This window comes from Condylura cristata, unplaced genomic scaffold (assembly GCF_000260355.1).
Source record: "Condylura cristata isolate star-nosed mole 26May11 unplaced genomic scaffold, ConCri1.0 scaffold00023, whole genome shotgun sequence".
Classification (NCBI taxonomy): Eukaryota; Metazoa; Chordata; class Mammalia; order Eulipotyphla; family Talpidae; genus Condylura; species Condylura cristata.
In genome coordinates this window covers 262,587-280,055 of record NW_004567124.1, presented here as the reverse complement: position 1 = coordinate 280,055, position 17,469 = coordinate 262,587, and the positions used below count along the sequence as shown (strand labels likewise).

The 17,469-nt window shown below is 49.2% G+C and overlaps 1 protein-coding gene across 1 annotated transcript; it reads left to right on the top strand.

Annotated features, from left to right (window-relative positions):
• Window positions 1-1,705: 1,705 nt before the first annotated feature.
• TBC1D21 (TBC1 domain family, member 21) lies at window positions 1,706-17,137 on the top strand. The gene is made up of 12 exons (XM_012728516.1): window positions 1,706-1,778; window positions 3,138-3,226; window positions 11,838-11,945; window positions 12,076-12,179; window positions 12,567-12,661; window positions 13,144-13,254; window positions 13,358-13,458; window positions 14,327-14,423; window positions 14,734-14,834; window positions 15,838-15,954; window positions 16,502-16,585; window positions 16,995-17,137. The coding sequence occupies exons 1-12, from the start codon at window positions 1,706-1,708 to the stop codon at window positions 17,025-17,027; spliced, it is 1,113 nt and encodes a 370-aa protein (XP_012583970.1). The 3' UTR covers window positions 17,028-17,137.
• Window positions 17,138-17,469: the final 332 nt, after the last annotated feature.

Sequence of the window (17,469 nt, the reverse complement as noted above, 5' to 3'; positions counted from 1 at the left end):
AGAGCAATGTGGGCTTAGCACGTTGAGCTCTTGTGCTCTGTGGTCACTTCTGCTTGCCTGGAGGAGCCTCTTGTTGGCCCTTCCTTGCTTCCTTTTCCGTATTGGAGGGTAAGCTGGGTCTTGACCAGCCAGCCCCTCTGAGATCAAGGGTCAGCAGCAATCTTGGTGATCAGAGCTGTCCCTGCTGCACCTGACTAGAAAGACCCAGCAGGCAAGGGGGTCTGACTGAGGCTGGGGAACCCCAGGAGCGTTTCTTGTGTATGTGTACAGGGTGGCTCAAGGCTCATCAGGCTGTCCTCTGGAGCAAATGGCAAGGACACAAACAGCTGGTTGGACTGGATCAAACACTGTGCTAAATACTTTTTACAGGCCATAAACCTCAAATATACTATGAAGTAGATATGGTTAGCCCATTTTATAGTTAAGGATACCCAATCTAGGAAAAACAATGACTTACCCTAGGTCACATTAACTGCGAGGAGTAAGACTGGGTACTGCCTCTAACCTTACGCTTCCCTTCCCCTATTCTGCTCTATAGATAACACTAGAAAGAGGGGAAAATAGGGCTTGTTTCTTCCAAAACCATACTTACAGATGGTTTGGTTTGTTAAAGATGAGTCTTCATTTTACAGAGGGAGCTTGCCTTTATACCCCTGTATTTAAGACCCATGATTCCCAGGTGGAAAGGGGGAGGTGGGCAGAAAAAATAACCCAGTCCTCACCAAAAAGGCACCCAGAGCTGTTGGAGAGAAACCTGCCCATCCCCTGAGCTCTGCAGGGGAGGGCTAAAGACCTTAGATGTGCAGAGTGTAGGCCTTAGTCCGCACTGCTGTGCTTAGTGACCAGTAACCGTGGTAACCAAGTCTTAGGACTTCCTGGGGAGACCTGCTTTGTGGGCACCCTAGGGATGAAGACTCGGGGGAAGGACTCAGGTAAAGTGGTCAGAGGCACCCGACACAAGCTGCCCCTGCCTGCGCGGGGAACCTGCTCATTCCCTCCTTGCTCAGATTTAAGTTGCAAGGAAAATGCATTATTTTTTCATTAAAAATTCATTTTGGAACAGATAGCCTTCAGAGGTGTAATTAGCCACATTATTTCTCTCCATTAGCAGTCCCTGGAGTGTGCTGGAATTTCTGGTCCTTTTTCCTCTCCATTTCACTCTTTCCATCCTCTTTATAAGCCGGGTTGTAACACTTCCTCACTTCCTCCCCCAGCCATCACCACACACTCTGGTTTTGGACTGAGTAACTACTTTGAAATCTGGAGAAGGAGTTATAACAAACTCCCTTCTTCCCACTGGGCTGCGGGATCACAGTCCTCTGAGCCAGCAAGAGGTTCAGAGATGACCAATTGGTCATCAATTGTGCCAGCAGAGGAGGAAGGCAGGGATGACTCGGCTGGTGGCTGAGCCAAGGAGGTTTCCTTACTTGCTCGCTGGGCGACCCCAAGCAAGAAACAACCTCCTGAGCTCTTGCCCTCACCAGGTGGTCAGGTTGGCACTGATATGTGTAAAGCACCTCACCTGAGGAAAAATCAAGTACCCTATAAAAGGCACCAGTGATTGGGGTGTCAGGGACGAGAGGGGGTCGAGTGAACAGTGGGCACAGCAGCGAGAAAGACATAGTCTGAGCTCACTGAGAGTCAGAGCTGTGTCCTTCATGGTGTCCTAGAAGCCTGTGCTGGGGGTCAGGGCAGAGGGGGAACCATGATGAGGACCCTCAACATCCAAGCAAGGAGCAGGACTCCTTCAGAACCAAACAGCCTGGCCTATGACTGTGGTGAGTTGTCCCTATGTGTCATTGTGGGTGCACATGGCAGAGCTGTCACCTTCAACTGATTGAGGGGAAGTGTGGAGCAAGTGAGTGATCCCTAAGGCCATGGAGATGATCCAAAGTGCAGCCAGCAGCCCCTTGGCTTTGGGGGGGGACTCTTAGGCCGCAGGGCCGCTATCACTCCAGGGAATTCCAGCCACCTCTGCCAGGAGGGGCGCTGTCTCCACCCCCAGGCCCCATCCTCTGCTTGTGACACATGATGTGCAGCTGTCTCCAGTCTTGTCAGAAATACTGTGCTTCGTGGGGGCGAGGCCAGAAAAGCTGCTGCTGAAAATCTAAACTTATCCTGGTTCCCCACGATGAGGGGCAAAAAGAAAAGCACAGCTTTAACAGGAAAGGTCGTTGGCATGTAGCAGTGAGATGAAATCAGAATGCATGTGGTTTACACCGAGAACTAGAGTACCCCAGGCATAGCCAGCCATGGGCGGGTGTCCTTTGAAGGGGCTAGCAGATAACTATGGCAGGGTCACAGCTTCGTGGCCTTTCAGAGTTGTGCCTTGTCACGCTGACATGAAGAGAACTGGAGTGAACTCGATTTCCAATCCTGGCCTCCCCCACATTTGTAGGAATCCCAGTCCTTAGGTGCCTGGAGAAATGCAGAGAAACAGAAGCTGTCTGGTTCTTGGGATCTTTGAACTTCTGCACTGATGTTACTACAAGCCTTGTAGAAGCAGACACATCTTGACGCGGGTCTGGTTCATAGAGATTTCAGGACTTTGTAATGATAACGGCAATGCTGAGGTTAGTGAAAGTCCCCTGACTGGCTGCCCCCAGGCTCCAGGCCTGTCCCAGGCACTTTACAGACACTGCTTCACCTCCTCTCTCCTGCCGTGTCCTCCTCCCCCATTGGCACACAGGAGGACACTGAAATTCAGCAAGGGTGAAATGGTGTCAAGCAAATAACACCTGTTTTCACCTCCACAGGAGGAGTCCCGGTGCCTGATGAGAGCAAACAGCAGAGCAATGCTTGCCACCGGGCGCAACGCCCTAGGGTGGCAACCCACTCCACGGTTTGCAGGTGTCAGGGTCACCAAGAAAGACACGACTCAGGCAGGCACCGGAGGGAAGCACAGCTGACGCAGGCTGAGGGTGGGCACCCACCCCTCGTGGCGCGCAAGGCCTCCTTCCTCCCAGGGAACAGACAGCAGTGGAGTTGGCCCTGGTGCCCTGGCGCAGACACTTCAACGGAACACAGGAGTGCAAGTGAATCTGAACCAAGGAGAGACATCCCACACGTCCCACGCGTCCCACACGAGGGGCGAGGTCCTGTGCAGGCTGTGTGCGCTCCTTCTCTCTCGGTTACAGGTGTGCTCCAGGCCTACGCTCGTAGGCAGCAGCAGAGGGGGAGACAGCGAGCAGGCGACCCTGTCCCACAGAGGGGAACAGGGTCCATGGTGGGTAGTGGGTGGCCAGGTAAGGATCTGAGCTTGAGTTTTCCTGGCACCTGGCCCACGAGCTTTCTCAGGGCAGCACGTGTTTCCCAACACTGGAGGGTCCTCCCAGTCACCTTCCAGGTCAACCCTCCCCCTCACAGCACAGCCGTGGACAGCCAGAGTGCCAGAGGAACGAGGGGGTTTTCTCCTACCTGGGATTTCTTTCACACATATTCTAGATCTCTTGTCACTCTTGTCCACACTCCAAGACCAAAAACAATAATTTAAAATCTAGGATTCTTGTGTTCCGAAAATCCCTATGTACAGAAATTTCAAACAAAACAAACAAAAGAAAAAGCCTGGCCTCTTATCACGGCAGAGCACAGGGAAATCTAAGGAATTTGGGCAATTATGTATATACATGGACATGGGAAGGGCCACTCAGCCCTGGAAAAATAAGATTGACACATGCAAATCCTTTGTAAGGATCAGGAAAAGGAGGAAAAGGGATCAAAAATCCTTGCTTCTGTGCCGTGTCCAGCAATTCTGCTCGAATATTAAGCTGCTATTTGGTTGCTATGAGGCTTTTGTGATATGACCCAACTGTATTGGCTAATTTGGGCAACAGTTATTATCTACAATTTGCAGATAGGGAGCCCGAGGTGAAAAGAAGTTCAGCTGATGATCTATGTCCGCCCTGCTCATTTTAGAAGCTGCATTGGATTTAGTGCTCAGATTTTCCAACTCCCTGCCTGATCCTTCTTAGGGAAATGCTGCAGTTCATTCTCAGTTGTTGATGTCGTTAATGTGGAGGAGCAGAGGCATAGATAATCCCAAATGGCGAGTAGCACCCACACCAGGCTTCCAGCTCTGGACAGTTGCTTGGGATGCTTCTTTGCGACCTCAGAGTGAAGGCGCCTGGCAGTGGGAGGCTGTCCATCTTTAATCCACCCTTCCCCTACTCAAAGCCACCCACCTCTTGCTCCATAAGGACCTAGGGGCAGAGTTTAAGGGGAAGAGGCTGTAATGCGTTCCTAGGCTAGACAGGAGTTGGGGAGGGAGGCAGAGAATAAGACATTTTTGATTTAAAAGCCTCCTGCAGTGCCACCAGCAAGCAGAACTGTAACAGTAAATGAGAAAATGAAGCTGCCCACTGAAGACTTCCTTATGGGCGCTGATTAATTATGCTAATAAGGATGGAAAAGCCAGGGGTGGACTATATTTTTACTTCACGGCTGGGGAATCCATGGTTCAGAAGGGGTGGGGGGGAGCGGAACATCCAAATTTGAGGTCAGAGTCCAAATCCCAAGAGCCAAGCTCCTGATTCCAAATGGGGTGGTCTAATTGCTATCATTTCCTAATGACTAAGGGTGCTTTCGAGCCAGATGGCTTTATGGGCTGGGACCTGAGTGGAAAGGCAAGGGATGCTTAAGGTGGAGAACTGGGAGCTGGGGCCAGAGGAGCCAACTCCACATTCAGCAAATACCGAGTCCCTACCAAGTGCTGGGAGGCAGGGTTGGCCCTGGGAAGCAAAAGCACAAAAGAATGGGGTATTGCCCTCTCCTGAAGGAATTCAGGGTGAGAGGGAGACAGGGCATGGGCAGAAATCCCTGCCCTGGGATTTCAGGATGATGGGGAGGGACCTGGGAGCTTTGCTTATTCTTCCATTCAGCTAAATCATGCATTCATTCACTTAGGCCCTGAGTGCTCTGGATACAAAAATAAATAAAACTGGTCTCTACCGCCAGAAGCTGCCATTTAAATACTGAATCTGAGTCACCCAGGTTGCTTTTCAAAATACAGCACCTATGGTCTCAGTCAGAGACTGATTTTAAATATCTGGAAGTAGGACCCAGGAAACCTACAGCGCAGATTCCAGGTGTTCTTCACTTTGGGGACGAGTGAACAGGGTCCAAAGAGGGGAGAACCAGAGAGAAAGTCTTCCTGGCCCCTCTCCCAGAAGTCCTCCCGTATCAGCTCATACACTGGCCTGCATGTTCTCTGCCCCCCACCCTCCACCGCACATCCCGTAAGTACTATAACTTTTCTGGGTAACTAGCAGGGTTAGCCCCCTGGGTTCCTCTAAAATGGTGTGCTCCCAGATTCCAAGGCCATTGTGATGAGAGCTCCAGGCCTGTGACACACAACTGGCAGGCTCTGTTCAAGTGTGGGAGGTCAGGAGAGACCCAGTTCCTCTGGGAATGTAACTCATCCCCAAAAGGAAGATCACCTTCCCCTGATAACTGAGCATCATTTAATCTCCAAGTCAGCTCCGTTCAGAAGCCTCTTTGAAGACAGCCAGAGGGGACCATGACCACCCTCTCTCCTGAAAACAGCCTCTCCGCCAGGCAATCAGCCTCCTTCATCCTGGTGCGTGTCTTTCATCAGTTCTGAACCCCTCCTTCCCCAGTCTCTGGTTTTCCTTGGGGCCAACTGCCCCTGTTGGGAGAGCAGAACTAGAACCCTGAGCTAACCTAGAAGGTGGAGCAGGGTTGTACTTTGGTTTCAGCATCAGCGCCAGCAACAGAGTTGAGAATTACAAATTCTCTTACACCTTTCTCTGTAAGCCAGCGTTATCTTTTTTTCCCCACATGTGGCACTAACCTTCATGAGCTTTGTGTTTGCTTGTTCAGTTTGAAGGTGCTGGACAATTTTCCTTAAAGCTTTTGCCAACAATTTTGGTATGCTGCCACCAGGTGGCAGTAATGCTTTTGTTAGTAGGTGGTTCCAAGCATAGTTAATAAGAGATATTCATTAGAAGTCAGCCTTTGTCATAAAAATTTTCCACACAGTATATTTTTCAAAATCATAATAACTAATTACAAAGACCTTAACCAATCTCAAGTCTTACTAATCATAGTGATTAAGAGAGTGATATATTGAAAAAAGCAGAAAAGTAAAATGGGTACCTCTCTCCTTAATTTAAATGTTACTGCTTCATTGCAGATTATCACCAGGTCTTGATTTTAATTTTCTGTATAGTTTATTTCCCTGAATTTAGAAAAGGATAATAAAATAGCTATCACATAGCATTTATTATTACTGACCCATCTAAACATTTTATAGTTATTATTCTCATCATGTTCTTAAGAGGTAGATGACACTATTTCCTATCTTCACTTTACAAATGAGAACATTGAGGCACAGAGACTAAGTAACTTGCCCACAGTCACACAGCTCTATGAGGCAGAATTGGTATTCAGACCCAGGCAGATGGGCTAGGAGTCCATCTAAGTCAGTGAGTATCAGTGCCTGAATTGGCAGCACTAGCACTAACTGGGAACTTTCAAGAAATGCAGATTCTGGGGGGCTCTAGAATTTCTGAACAGAAACTGTAGTGGTGGGCTCAGAGATCTGTGTTTGAACAATCTCTACAGGGGATTCTGATGTGCTACAAACTGCGGGGACCTTTATTTAATCACTACTGTTTTACTCAGTATGCCATGCTAATGATACACCCTCCACACTTGTGTTGATTATGATCCCAGATAACTTTCAGGTCACACATATGACCCTTCCTGATTTTGATATGCTAGTTCTCCTTGGGCCGCCCCTTTCCCCACCTTGAGAGAGGTGAGCCGCTATCAGGGGTGTCCTGTCCCTCAGGTGAACTGCAATGGAAAGAAGTAGAGAACCTTAAGCAGAGTCAACGAGCTTCCCCAGGCCCTACTCAGGGCACTCATGCTATGTTCTGTATGCCAGCAGCCAGGGCCTCTTGGCAGTAGGATGCTATTAGAAGGACTAAGTGCTTCCACTTCTGGCTCCCTTCTCCAGGGGAAGCAGGGCCAAGGGCTCCCCGACTTTGCTGGTGGAGAGCTTACCCCTGCTTAGGTGGAAGAGGGCCTCAACTGCCCTACCTAGCAGCACTCAGCCCAGGAGGAAGGAGGAGGAAGGAGCTACTGCGGGGCTGAAGGGATCTGGCACCTCTGGGAACATGTAGCTCCCAACCTGCATTTCCAGGGCCTTGTACCAGGTGGGGGAGCTGAGTGTTATAGGTTGCTGGAACGAAGAATGGAGGAATAGAGGAATCTGAAGATGGATTTGGGAGGCCTTTGCTTGGAGCATCATTAGTACTCTGAAGGACCCCAAATAGCGATTCTGTGATTTCTGGCATGGATGGGTGGTGGGGATGTGCTGGGAGGGACGGAAAGGAATTCTATGTGGAAGCATCTCCTCTAGCCCTCTGCAAGTCAGTCGTTGTGTGTGTGTGTGTGTGTGTGTGTGTGTCCTGGCTTGTTAGCAACTGTCTTAGATGGCCTTGGGGTCTGAGGGTCTGTAGTTTGCTTAGGTTTGGGGAAATACAGGAAATTGTTGGCAAAGAACTGGAGATTCCTGAGTGGATTTATAACCAAATCTAGCCCTGGCAAGCTAGGCAGATGGCCCACTACTGCAGGCAGAGGTTTAGTGAGGCAAAGTCCCCTCACACTAGGCAGAGGCTTTCCTGTGAGGTCTCAAGTCACCTCTGCCTTGACTGCGCTGGGTCAGAGCTTCTATTATGTGCTGGGGATATTTCTCTGACTACCTTGATACTACTGTGATGGCAGTTATATCTTTGTTCATCCTTTATTTCTGAGCTTTCCATGATGTTCAGTTTTAAGGTATAGCATTTGTTAACATCTTGCACAGATGTAAAACTTTTTTTAAAAATTCAACCTTGCCTTTTGCCCACTCTGGTGGCATGGCTTAGGGTTAAGTATGGGATTCTGATACCAAACAGCTCTGTATTCAGATCTGCTGTGTGACATCAGCATTAATTAACCCTCTTCCAGGCTAAGTTCTCTGAGCTATACACCCTGATGGGTTCATCTGGCTTATCAGTGATGAAGGCTCAGCAAACCGATCTCTTTCAAGTGTTTAAAACAGTGTCTGGCACATCATCAGTGCTTTTTTCAGGGTTCACAACTAATAAGATAACTTAGTGCATTTATTTTCATAGCTGATTTCTATAGGTTTCTGTCATTTTAATGCTAGTTGCACTCTTGTTAATTCCTTGTTTTTGTATTATTGACTTTTAATTTTTTAAAGTGAGTTAGAAGGAAAATGTCCTGTTCCTAAAATTTCTAACTTTTTTTTTTAAGATTTATTTGTTTATTCGTACAGAACTGGGGTACAGGCCAGAGATGCGGAGGGTGAGAGGAATCACCAGGGGCAGAGTGGGGAGCAGAACAGGCAGATCGATGAAGTACACTGCTGAGGGGAGCAGCGGGCGGGTCAGGAGAGGTCTGCCATGCCATGTGGATTTCCTCCGGGGCAGCGGGGGATCGAACTCATGTGGAAGTGGTTTAAGCTTCTTAGTACGGTTCTATAACCTGCTGCGCCACCAGGGAGGGCCCAAAATTTCTAACTTTTAAAGTAAAAAATGAAAGAATTTCTTCTGATTTCATCTTTAAATGTAATAAAAACAAAGGGAATTTGTAGTTAACTATCTTCCTACAAAGAAAACTCTAGGCCTAGATGGCTTCACCAGTTGTGCTAAACATTGCAAAGCAAAATATTAGCTGAACTCTTCTAAAAAATTGAAAAGCAGGAATGCTTTTTCACTCATTCTATGCTATTTGGGCTTCTATGAGGTCAGCATTAGCCTACTACTGAAATCAAGGACATTGCAAGCCAAGAAAATTATGGACCAATATCTCTCATGAACATGGATGCAGAACTTCTGAATAAAATTTTAGCAGATACTATACTGTGATTTATGAAGAGGATAATATATCACCACCAAGTGGAGCTTGTCCCAGGAATGCAAAGCTGATTTAACATTCAAAAATCATTCAATGTAATTTACCATGTTAACAAACTATAGAAAGAAAAACCATGTGGTCATTTCAATAGATGTAGAACATCTTTTGTATTTGGAAAAAAAAAAAATCCAGCATCTATTCCTGATAAAAATTCTCAGCCAACAAGGAATGGAAGGAATCTCTCTCAATGTGATTAAGAGCATCTACAAAAAGCCAACAGTTAACATCATAACTAAACTGTAAATAGCCCTAATGCTTTACCTCGAAATTTGGAGTTGAGGGGGGGAAGGAAACATGTTTGCTGCCACCGCTTTTATTCAAAATTGCCCTTGAGGTTTTAGCTGGTGCATAAAAACAACAAGTAGAAAACAGCAGCCAACCTGGAAAGAAAGAACTGCCTTTATTTGCAGACAAACATGATCACCTGTTTCTGGGCTGGCACATATTTTTTTGTAAAGATAAAATAATAAATATTTTAGGCTTCATATGCTTTAGAGCTTCTGTTGCAAAAACTTAATTTTGCCATCGTAGCCTGAAAGAAGCCACAGATGACGCCTGTATGAATGGGCCTAGCTTTCAGATTGAGCCTCAGTGCCCACGGGATAGTACAGGATTAGATCAAGATGTGTTCTAGCCATATAATGGAGTATTATTCAGCTATACGGAAATGCAAAATGTTGCCATTTACTGCAAAACTGAAGGAATTCAAGAGAATTATGTGTAATAAAGCAAGTCAGAAAGACAAAGACCAGTATTGGACATTCACATAGCAAATGCTCTGAAAAACTAGCTGGCACTAAGTGAAGTGAGGTTTCTGAGGTTAAGGGGGAGAGAGAAAAGGCCAAAGACGATGTAAGGGGGGTGTTGGGGAAAAAATAAGTAGGAAGACAAACAAACAAACAAAACTGGCCCATGAGTCAGATTCTGACCCTTTACCTACATAGATTTTAGGGAATCCACATAAAAGCTACTAGGACTAATAAATGATGTTAGTAAGGTTGCAGGACACAAGACCAATATATAAAAATCCATTTTTCCACATAGTACCAATGAACTATTGGCAGCTGAACATTTAAAAACAATACCTTTTACAATAGTATCAAAAAGAGATATTTAGAGAGAAATTTGACACAGTTGATGATGAATCTATATGCTGAAAATGATAAAACATTGCTGTTTGGGTCTCAATGAGAGACCCAAATCAACGGAAAAATATACCATGCCAATGGATCAGAACAGTGTTATCAATTCTCCCCAAATTGATGTACAGATTCCGTGCCACCCCCATCAATACTGCAGCTGTCTTGATTGTAGAAGTGGACCAATTGACTGAATGTTTATGGAAATGCATTCCTAAAGAACCAGCATTCAGTTTATAATGGAGGACCCGGGACATGCCCAGCGAAGCTGTGGTGCTTGTAAGAGCTGAGCCGCTGACTGACGACAGGGTGCAAGAACATGACAGGGGCTGGAGGGGCAGAAGCCAGAAGGGGCCGAGTCTGCACTCCTGCCCAAGGTTAGGCCCATCTTCTTGAGCCCACGTGCCTATTTTGGTTCAGAAGATTGGGCCTGACTGAGTTGTGAAAGTGTTTTTCCCAGTCCGTCCCTATCTAACATGGAGCTAGTGAAATCACCCCAATGTGGGGCTGGGGCTCATACTTTTCATCTCCAGGGATGTTCTACCTTTTAATTCCCCAGCAGCCACTGCCATCCCCTGGAGCTGATTAGAAATGCACCCTCTTGGGGCCCCAGACATACAGACTCAGATTCTGCATTTCAAGGAGATCTCGGTGGCTCCTCTGCAAATTGAAATTTGGGTCATATGTGAGCCAATGCAGGTTAGGGTCATGGGAGTTGGGAGTGTATGGGACAGTTCTAATCGCTGCCAAGCTCTGTTCACCCCCACTTCTTTATGATGGCAATTTCAAGATGGTCCTGTCTCCAATATAAGATTTCTAGAGGAATCTTGTCCTGTTCCAATAAGAATAGTACTTGTCCTCATAATTATGCCTGATGAGCTTTTCTAATTACTTTGCATATAGCACACTTTCTTCCCTGCCTTCCAGACCCCAAACACCCCCTACATCTCCCTAACACACACCCTCACAGACCCCAACACACACACCTACGCTCCCCTATACCCCAGCACACCCCATGCCCTCCACCTCTCACACACCCCCAACACCCCCTACCTCCAACATACCTGATCTAAACAAGAAATCACTCCTTACAAGGACCTGTTCTACTCTTCTAGAACAGGTCCAATGGAGCTCATGAATATGTTTAATTCATGCTTATTTTATCTTTTTACCAAGATCAAAGTAGAATATGTTATTATAGAAAAGTTTGAAAATACAAGAAAAAGAAAAAAAAACATTCTTAAAGTGAATACTGTTTCATTTTTAGGTAGGTTTTTTTTGGGGGGGGGTATTTTTTCAGACTTCTTTTCTAGCAGAATAGTTGTTAATTTACTATATAACAGAGAAATAAAGCACAGTTCTAGTTCTTTATTCCTTATGATAGGACAGGCCACGGAGAGCTGAATGTATGCTTTTGTATTCTGTTTTTTCCTAACATTTGTATTTTTCCTGGATTATTACTCATTCCTCGTAAGCATTGTTTTAAATGCCTCACAATACAGAAATATATACAGACTATAGTCTGCTTAACTATTCCCTCATTGCATAGTATTGGAGGACTTGCATTTTTCATTCTGGTAAGCCATGTGCAGTGAAAATTTCTAAGTCTACAGCTTTTTTCTATATATTTTCAGTCATTTTTTCAGGATAGGTTTCTAGAAGTAAGTCAAAACCACAGTATATCACTTAAAACTCACACTTAAAAGAAAAACCAACAGTCCCTCACAGAGTACTCGTGTCTGTCCTTGCCAGGTGAAGAGAAAGCCGCCCATTGACAAGACAGAATGGGAGGGCTTCTTCGATGAGAACGGTCAGTTGGCCAAGTCACGAGACTTCATTTGCGTTAACATCCTGGAGAGGGTATGGTCCCCAAGCCACCCTTGGCCTAACCTTGACACTGGGGGTGGTGGTGTGGGCAGGCAGAGGGCAGGCAGGTCCTGAGAAGACATCTGGGAGGCCCACAGCCTCTTACCTCCCACCCCAACCTCAGGGTCTGCACCCCTGCGTGAGGGCGGAAGCCTGGAAGTTCCTCACAGGCTACTACTCGTGGCAGAGTTCCCAGGATGAGCGGCTCACGGTGGACAGCACAAGGAGGTGGGAGACTCCAGTCCTGTCAGGGCTGGGGTGGGTGGTAGTGAGCAGGTGTGTGTACGGGGGGATGCCTACCCCAGCCTGACAGCCTTCTTCCCTGAACCCCCTGCGGTGTCTGAAGCATGCCTTGCACATGGAAGGAACCAGTGCCTTTCTCAACCCACAGACTGGCACACAAGGGCTGGATCCCAGCAGCCTTCTCACCACCACTACACCAGCCATCTTCCCCCCAGGATCTCTGCCATTTACGTCCAGGTTGGGGAAGATGCACACAGGGCCTGGAGGGAATAATCCAAGGCAGTTGTGGACCTGAGTGCCAGGCTGGGAGTCCTGAGATCCCCACAACACCCCACCTGTACAAGTATCCTAAGGCTAGGAGCTCTTCCATAGGAAGAACTACGAGGTCTTATGCCAGATGTACGAGAAGATTGAGCCTCTTTTGGAAAATTTGCACCGGAACTTCATAGAGACAAGGAATAACATTGGTGAGCAGACTGGGGTAGACAGGGCTGGGCAGAGGGGAGGCCTGGGGCCCACCCCTCCCCCTTTCTCAGGTAGGGCCAGCGGGGGATGGTACAGGTTCCTGGGAGATACCCTAACTTGTGCCTGGACCTTAGCCAGCTTAGGCTTAGTTAGTACTTCCACCTGTTTCTCCCGGGTGCCCCAAATGCTGGACATTGTGCTTTCCTGGGTACATGCTCTTCCTGCTGGCTTGTTTGCCTCTCTTCCTGCTTTGGCCTTGACCTAGGCTGGATTTGAATTGGAGAGGGGCGGCTTTCCTGCAGATGGTATGGTCTGGTGAAAGATTTGGAGATGGGAAGAAACTCAGGCAGAAGGCGTATAGTGAGGGTTGGCACTGGTGGGTTGATATACCTCCATAGACCTCTCCCCAGGATACCTTGGGTCCTTCCCTCTTGGGGACTGTTAGAAGTGACCTGGTGCCACCTGTCCCTTGTTCCCAATCTAGTATATGACATCCAGAAACTCTATGACAAGGACCCCCTGGGCAATGTCCTTATTGACAAGAAGAGGCTGGAGAAGATACTGCTTCTGAGTTATGTCTGCAACACCCAGGCAGGTATGCAGCAAGGCTAATTCTCCATTCCTCCCTGGAGTTTCCCCAGCCACCCCAGCCCAAACTCTGCTTCCAGCCCCTCTTCACTGGCCTCTTCCCACTGCAGAGTACCAGCAGGGCTTCCACGAGATGGTGATGCTTTTCCAACTAATGGTGGAACATGACCACGAGACCTTCTGGCTTTTCCAGTTCTTCCTGCAGAAAATGGTAAGGACTGAACTAAGGGACCCCACCCATTTTTTTCAAACAACTTCAGATTAGGCAGTCATTTGTTGCAGTCTTAAAATAGCCCCCTGGGTGCTAGAGAAGCCTGGGAAAGGAAAGCGAAAAGCAGAGAGGACCTAGTGGAGGCAGACAAGGGCGTTGGGAGGAAAGCAAGGGTTTAGGTCAGGCTCTCATCAAACCTTGACAAACATGGCTGATGGCTGGTCAAACAGCGAGGGTACCCCTTCTGGAATTCCCTTCCCAAAATATGGCTCTGCTCCTACAAATCTTCTATGGCTCCCCACAGCCTCTAAAAAAAAAACCAAAAAACCAAAAAACACAGCCAGGCATTTAAGACCTTTGTCTTCAGTCATGACTCTAGCTGCTCCTTAACATGGCCTGCGCTCCGGGCCCCAGGACTTGGTTTTCCCAGGATGGACCTTGCAGGGGCAGCTTCCTAGAGCACCCTCGCTGGAAAGCCTTTTCTCATGATGCATGAGAGGCCACCCAGGACCCGCCATCATGTCTCTGCCCATCCCTGCAACAGTGGGCTCACAGCTTCTTCCTTGTCATTAGTCCTTACCCATAGTATGGTGTGGGGGAATGACTGGGCTCACCGCATTGCACTGCGAACCACAGAACCACAGCTGAGACACCTCCACCTACACACACACACACACACAGAGACACTGGTCTCCTGCATGCCTGTACGAGCACATATTTACAGTCAGGTGCACACAGAGCTATTGCACCCAAAGCCGGGCCCCCACAAGCCCCCAGAATCTGGCTGTTGGTGAAACCAGGCTGGTTTTTCTGGGACCCTTTAAGCAGAGAGGACACTGTGGCCCTCCCTCTCACCCACTTTTTGCAGGAGCACAGCTGCGTCATCAACATCGGTGTGGGCAAGAACCTGGACATGCTCAATAACCTGATCAATTTCCTGGACCCCATGTTTGCTGAGCACCTCAGTGAGTGGACCCCCTCCTGCCTCTGTGTACCTGCAGCCAGGCCAGGCATGGGGTGGGGCCAGGACCTGGGGGAGGCAGCCTTGGGCCAGGCCCTGGGAGGAGGGTGCCTCCGGATGGGGCTAGAGTCCGGACAGCTGAAAATACGTGCTGATAGGCTCTGAGGGGAGGGGAAGAGGGGCATCCAGGGATTCTGCTTTTCCCACGTGAGTTTGCACACACTGCTGTTTATCCCCGCCCATGAGTTTCTGCTTGATTAGGAGTGCTCCCTGACCACAGCCTCCGGGCTGACACCCCACTTCTCTCCCCACAGAAGGGAAGGGTGCAGGGGCTGTGCAGTCTCTCTTCCCTTGGTTCTGCCTCTGCTTCCAGCGTGCTTTCAAGTCCTTTGATGATGTCTGGAGGCTCTGGGAGGTGAGACTCTACCCTGGAGTTGGGTGTGGGGCGGGTCAGGAGAGGCCCAACCCTCAGGCAGATGGCCCAGAAGCCTTTTTCATTGTCCCCTCTTTATTGTTGACTTTGAATAGAGTTCAGTAGCTTGGGGTTTATTGGGCCAGCTACCTGGTCCTGCCTTTTTGAAGGAAGCTAGAGCATCTTCATCCATCAGCTCTTCCAATGCCACCCCTGCACGTGGCGCCTTCTGAGGGCAGTGGGGGAGCAGTGAGGGTGGAGCAGGCCCTGAGGAGTGCTGGCCAAGCAAAGGCTGCAGTTTTGCCGCACTGCCTGAGAGGCCTCACTCCCCTGCTGCCCCTTCCTGGGCCTTCCTGTCCACCAGAGTGCTGACTCCTTGCTGGCCCTCGCTCCTGGAGAAGTGGAGGGAGGGAGGGAGGGGAAGGACAACCTGTACCTACAGTTCTGGGGCTATTAGTAGGTGACCCTCCCCCAGACATGCAGGCTCTCACCCCACCACCCTGCCCCATCACTGTCCTGTCACCATTATCTATAGGACCCAGCCTAACTTTAGCCTGTCATTTAGTGCCCCACAAGCCAACTCCCACACACCTCACCCCTACCTCCTGGCCTGCCAGTCACCACACCCAGGCCTTTGGTGACACCCCCGGATTATTGATTTCCATTGGCCTTCGCTTTGCCAAGGCTCCACTCAAACACTAGTTACTGAGTCCACTTTTTCCTCTTTCTCTCTCTCCTTCACCTCCTTTCTTCCTGCCTTCCCTCTTTCACCTTCTCGCTCCCTTCTTCCACCCTCCCTCTACCTAATGAATTCCTAAATGTTTTCTTCTCGAAGTTCCCTAGCAGCTAACACAATACCTAGAAACCCCAGAGGTCCCTGTAAGCATGTGAGTGAACAGGTCGGTAGGAAGGTTCAGGATGGCTGCCTCGGGCCTCTGGTTGGTGGGAACCTCACATTCCAAGGGGGTGTGAACAGAACCAGGCTTAGCTCCCCCCACACCTGCAGGTTCTGCTGACAGGGAAGCCCTGCAGGAACTTCCAGGTGCTGGTGGCCTACAGCATGCTGCAGATGGTGCGTGAGCAGGTGCTGCAGGAAAGCATGACCGGCGACGACATCCTCCTGGTGAGTGCACCCACCTGGGCACCCACCTGGCCGCCCCCCTCAACCCCACACCCCATGCTTTCCAAGGCCACCGGCTCCTGGGGTGCTGCTCTTCAGCCCCCCTTTTGCCCCAGAGCTAATCTGTGACTGCTTTTATAGGCTCACACAGAGGAGCCATCATGCCCTATTCGCATACAAGGACACAGGCCTTGCTCAGCTCCTAACCAACAGGCTTAACCGTTCACTCCTTGGCACAGGGGTCCTCCTATCCTATGGCTACAGTTTTCCAGCATTACTAAAGTAGTAGTTAAAAATCCTTGTTCAAAAAAAATCTTACTTGGCATTTGAATTACAAAACAAGCCTTCCTTAGAATGCTCAGTATGTCCCTAGAGCCCTTATGAAAACTATAGTACTACCTCCCCAGAATGTAAAATTCCAGTGGTGAAATTCCAGGCACTGAGCCAGGTAGGTGGGGCCGACACCAGGCGGCCTGTGCACGTGAGCGAGGTGAGCAGCAGCCTTCTTGCCCTGTGCCCTGGGAGACCTGCTTCCTTCCCCCTTGCACAGGCCTGCAACAACCTCATTGACCTTGATGCTGATGAGCTAATCTCTGCTGCCTGCATAGTTTATGCTGAGCTCATCCAAAAGGATGTAAGTTGCCCCATCATTTCCACCTCCTCTTCCTCCTCTACCTCTTCCTCTTCATCCTCCTAGAAGCCTTTCCTCATCGCCCAAGCCCAGTCCATGGCCTCAGAGACACACTCTGTGCCCCCTTTTCTGTCCCTAACCAACAGGTGATGTGCTGCACCTTCTTCACTCACGCAGTAAGAAGACAGTCTTCTTACTGCCTGCAGGTGTAACGCCTGCAGAACACACTTCCCCAGGACATGGCCCTCCCTCATCCCTCATCCCTCACCCACTGTGTGCATCCCGGGACCGAGGGCACCAGCCAGGCACTGGGGGCTCAGGAGCACATCCCTAATTGGATGAACTGAACACTGAGAGCAACAGAACACGGCCCACCTCCACGTGCTGGAGCCCCCCTCTCCCTCGTCCCCAGGTTCCGCAGTCGCTAAAGGATTTCTTTCTCTGAGGACACTCACAGCGAATAGACGGCCTCCACGGACAGGCGGTGTGAGGTCGGGATCAAGTCCACTGGGCATCCTGGGAGGGCGCGGGCAATACAACTGCAGGAGAAACGGCCTGGAGTCTCGGTTTGTGGTGGGCGGCCACAAGAGGGTGAAGACAGAACAGTAAGGGTGCCGGGTGGGTGAGAAGAGGCATGTGAGGCTGGAGAGCACCCCGTGCTGGGAGGAGGTTCAGGCTGGCAGTTCTGGGTGGAGGGTTTTCCAAGTGAGTAAGCAGTCGTGGCAGGTATACAGATGAGAGCCTGCCTGCTTCCCGCAGAGGACAAACTTGAACCTGGCTAGTCTGGCTTGGTCAATCCCTGGGACCCAGGGCCTGCGAGGAGGGCCTGGTGCCAGGGCTTTGCTCCCACTGCTTCCCTGGCCGCCAACACACAAATCACACTTGAG

Excerpts from the sequence above, each read along its gene's own strand:
- TBC1D21 (XM_012728516.1), top strand. The coding sequence starts at position 1,706 with ATGATGAGGACCCTCAACATCCAAGCAAGGAGCAGGACTCCTTCAGAA. Across the intron at positions 13,459-14,326 it reads AGTTCTTCCTGCAGAAAATG|GAGCACAGCTGCGTCATCAA; the intron begins GTAAGGACTGAA and ends CACTTTTTGCAG. Across the intron at positions 15,955-16,501 it reads CCGGCGACGACATCCTCCTG|GCCTGCAACAACCTCATTGA; the intron begins GTGAGTGCACCC and ends CCCCTTGCACAG.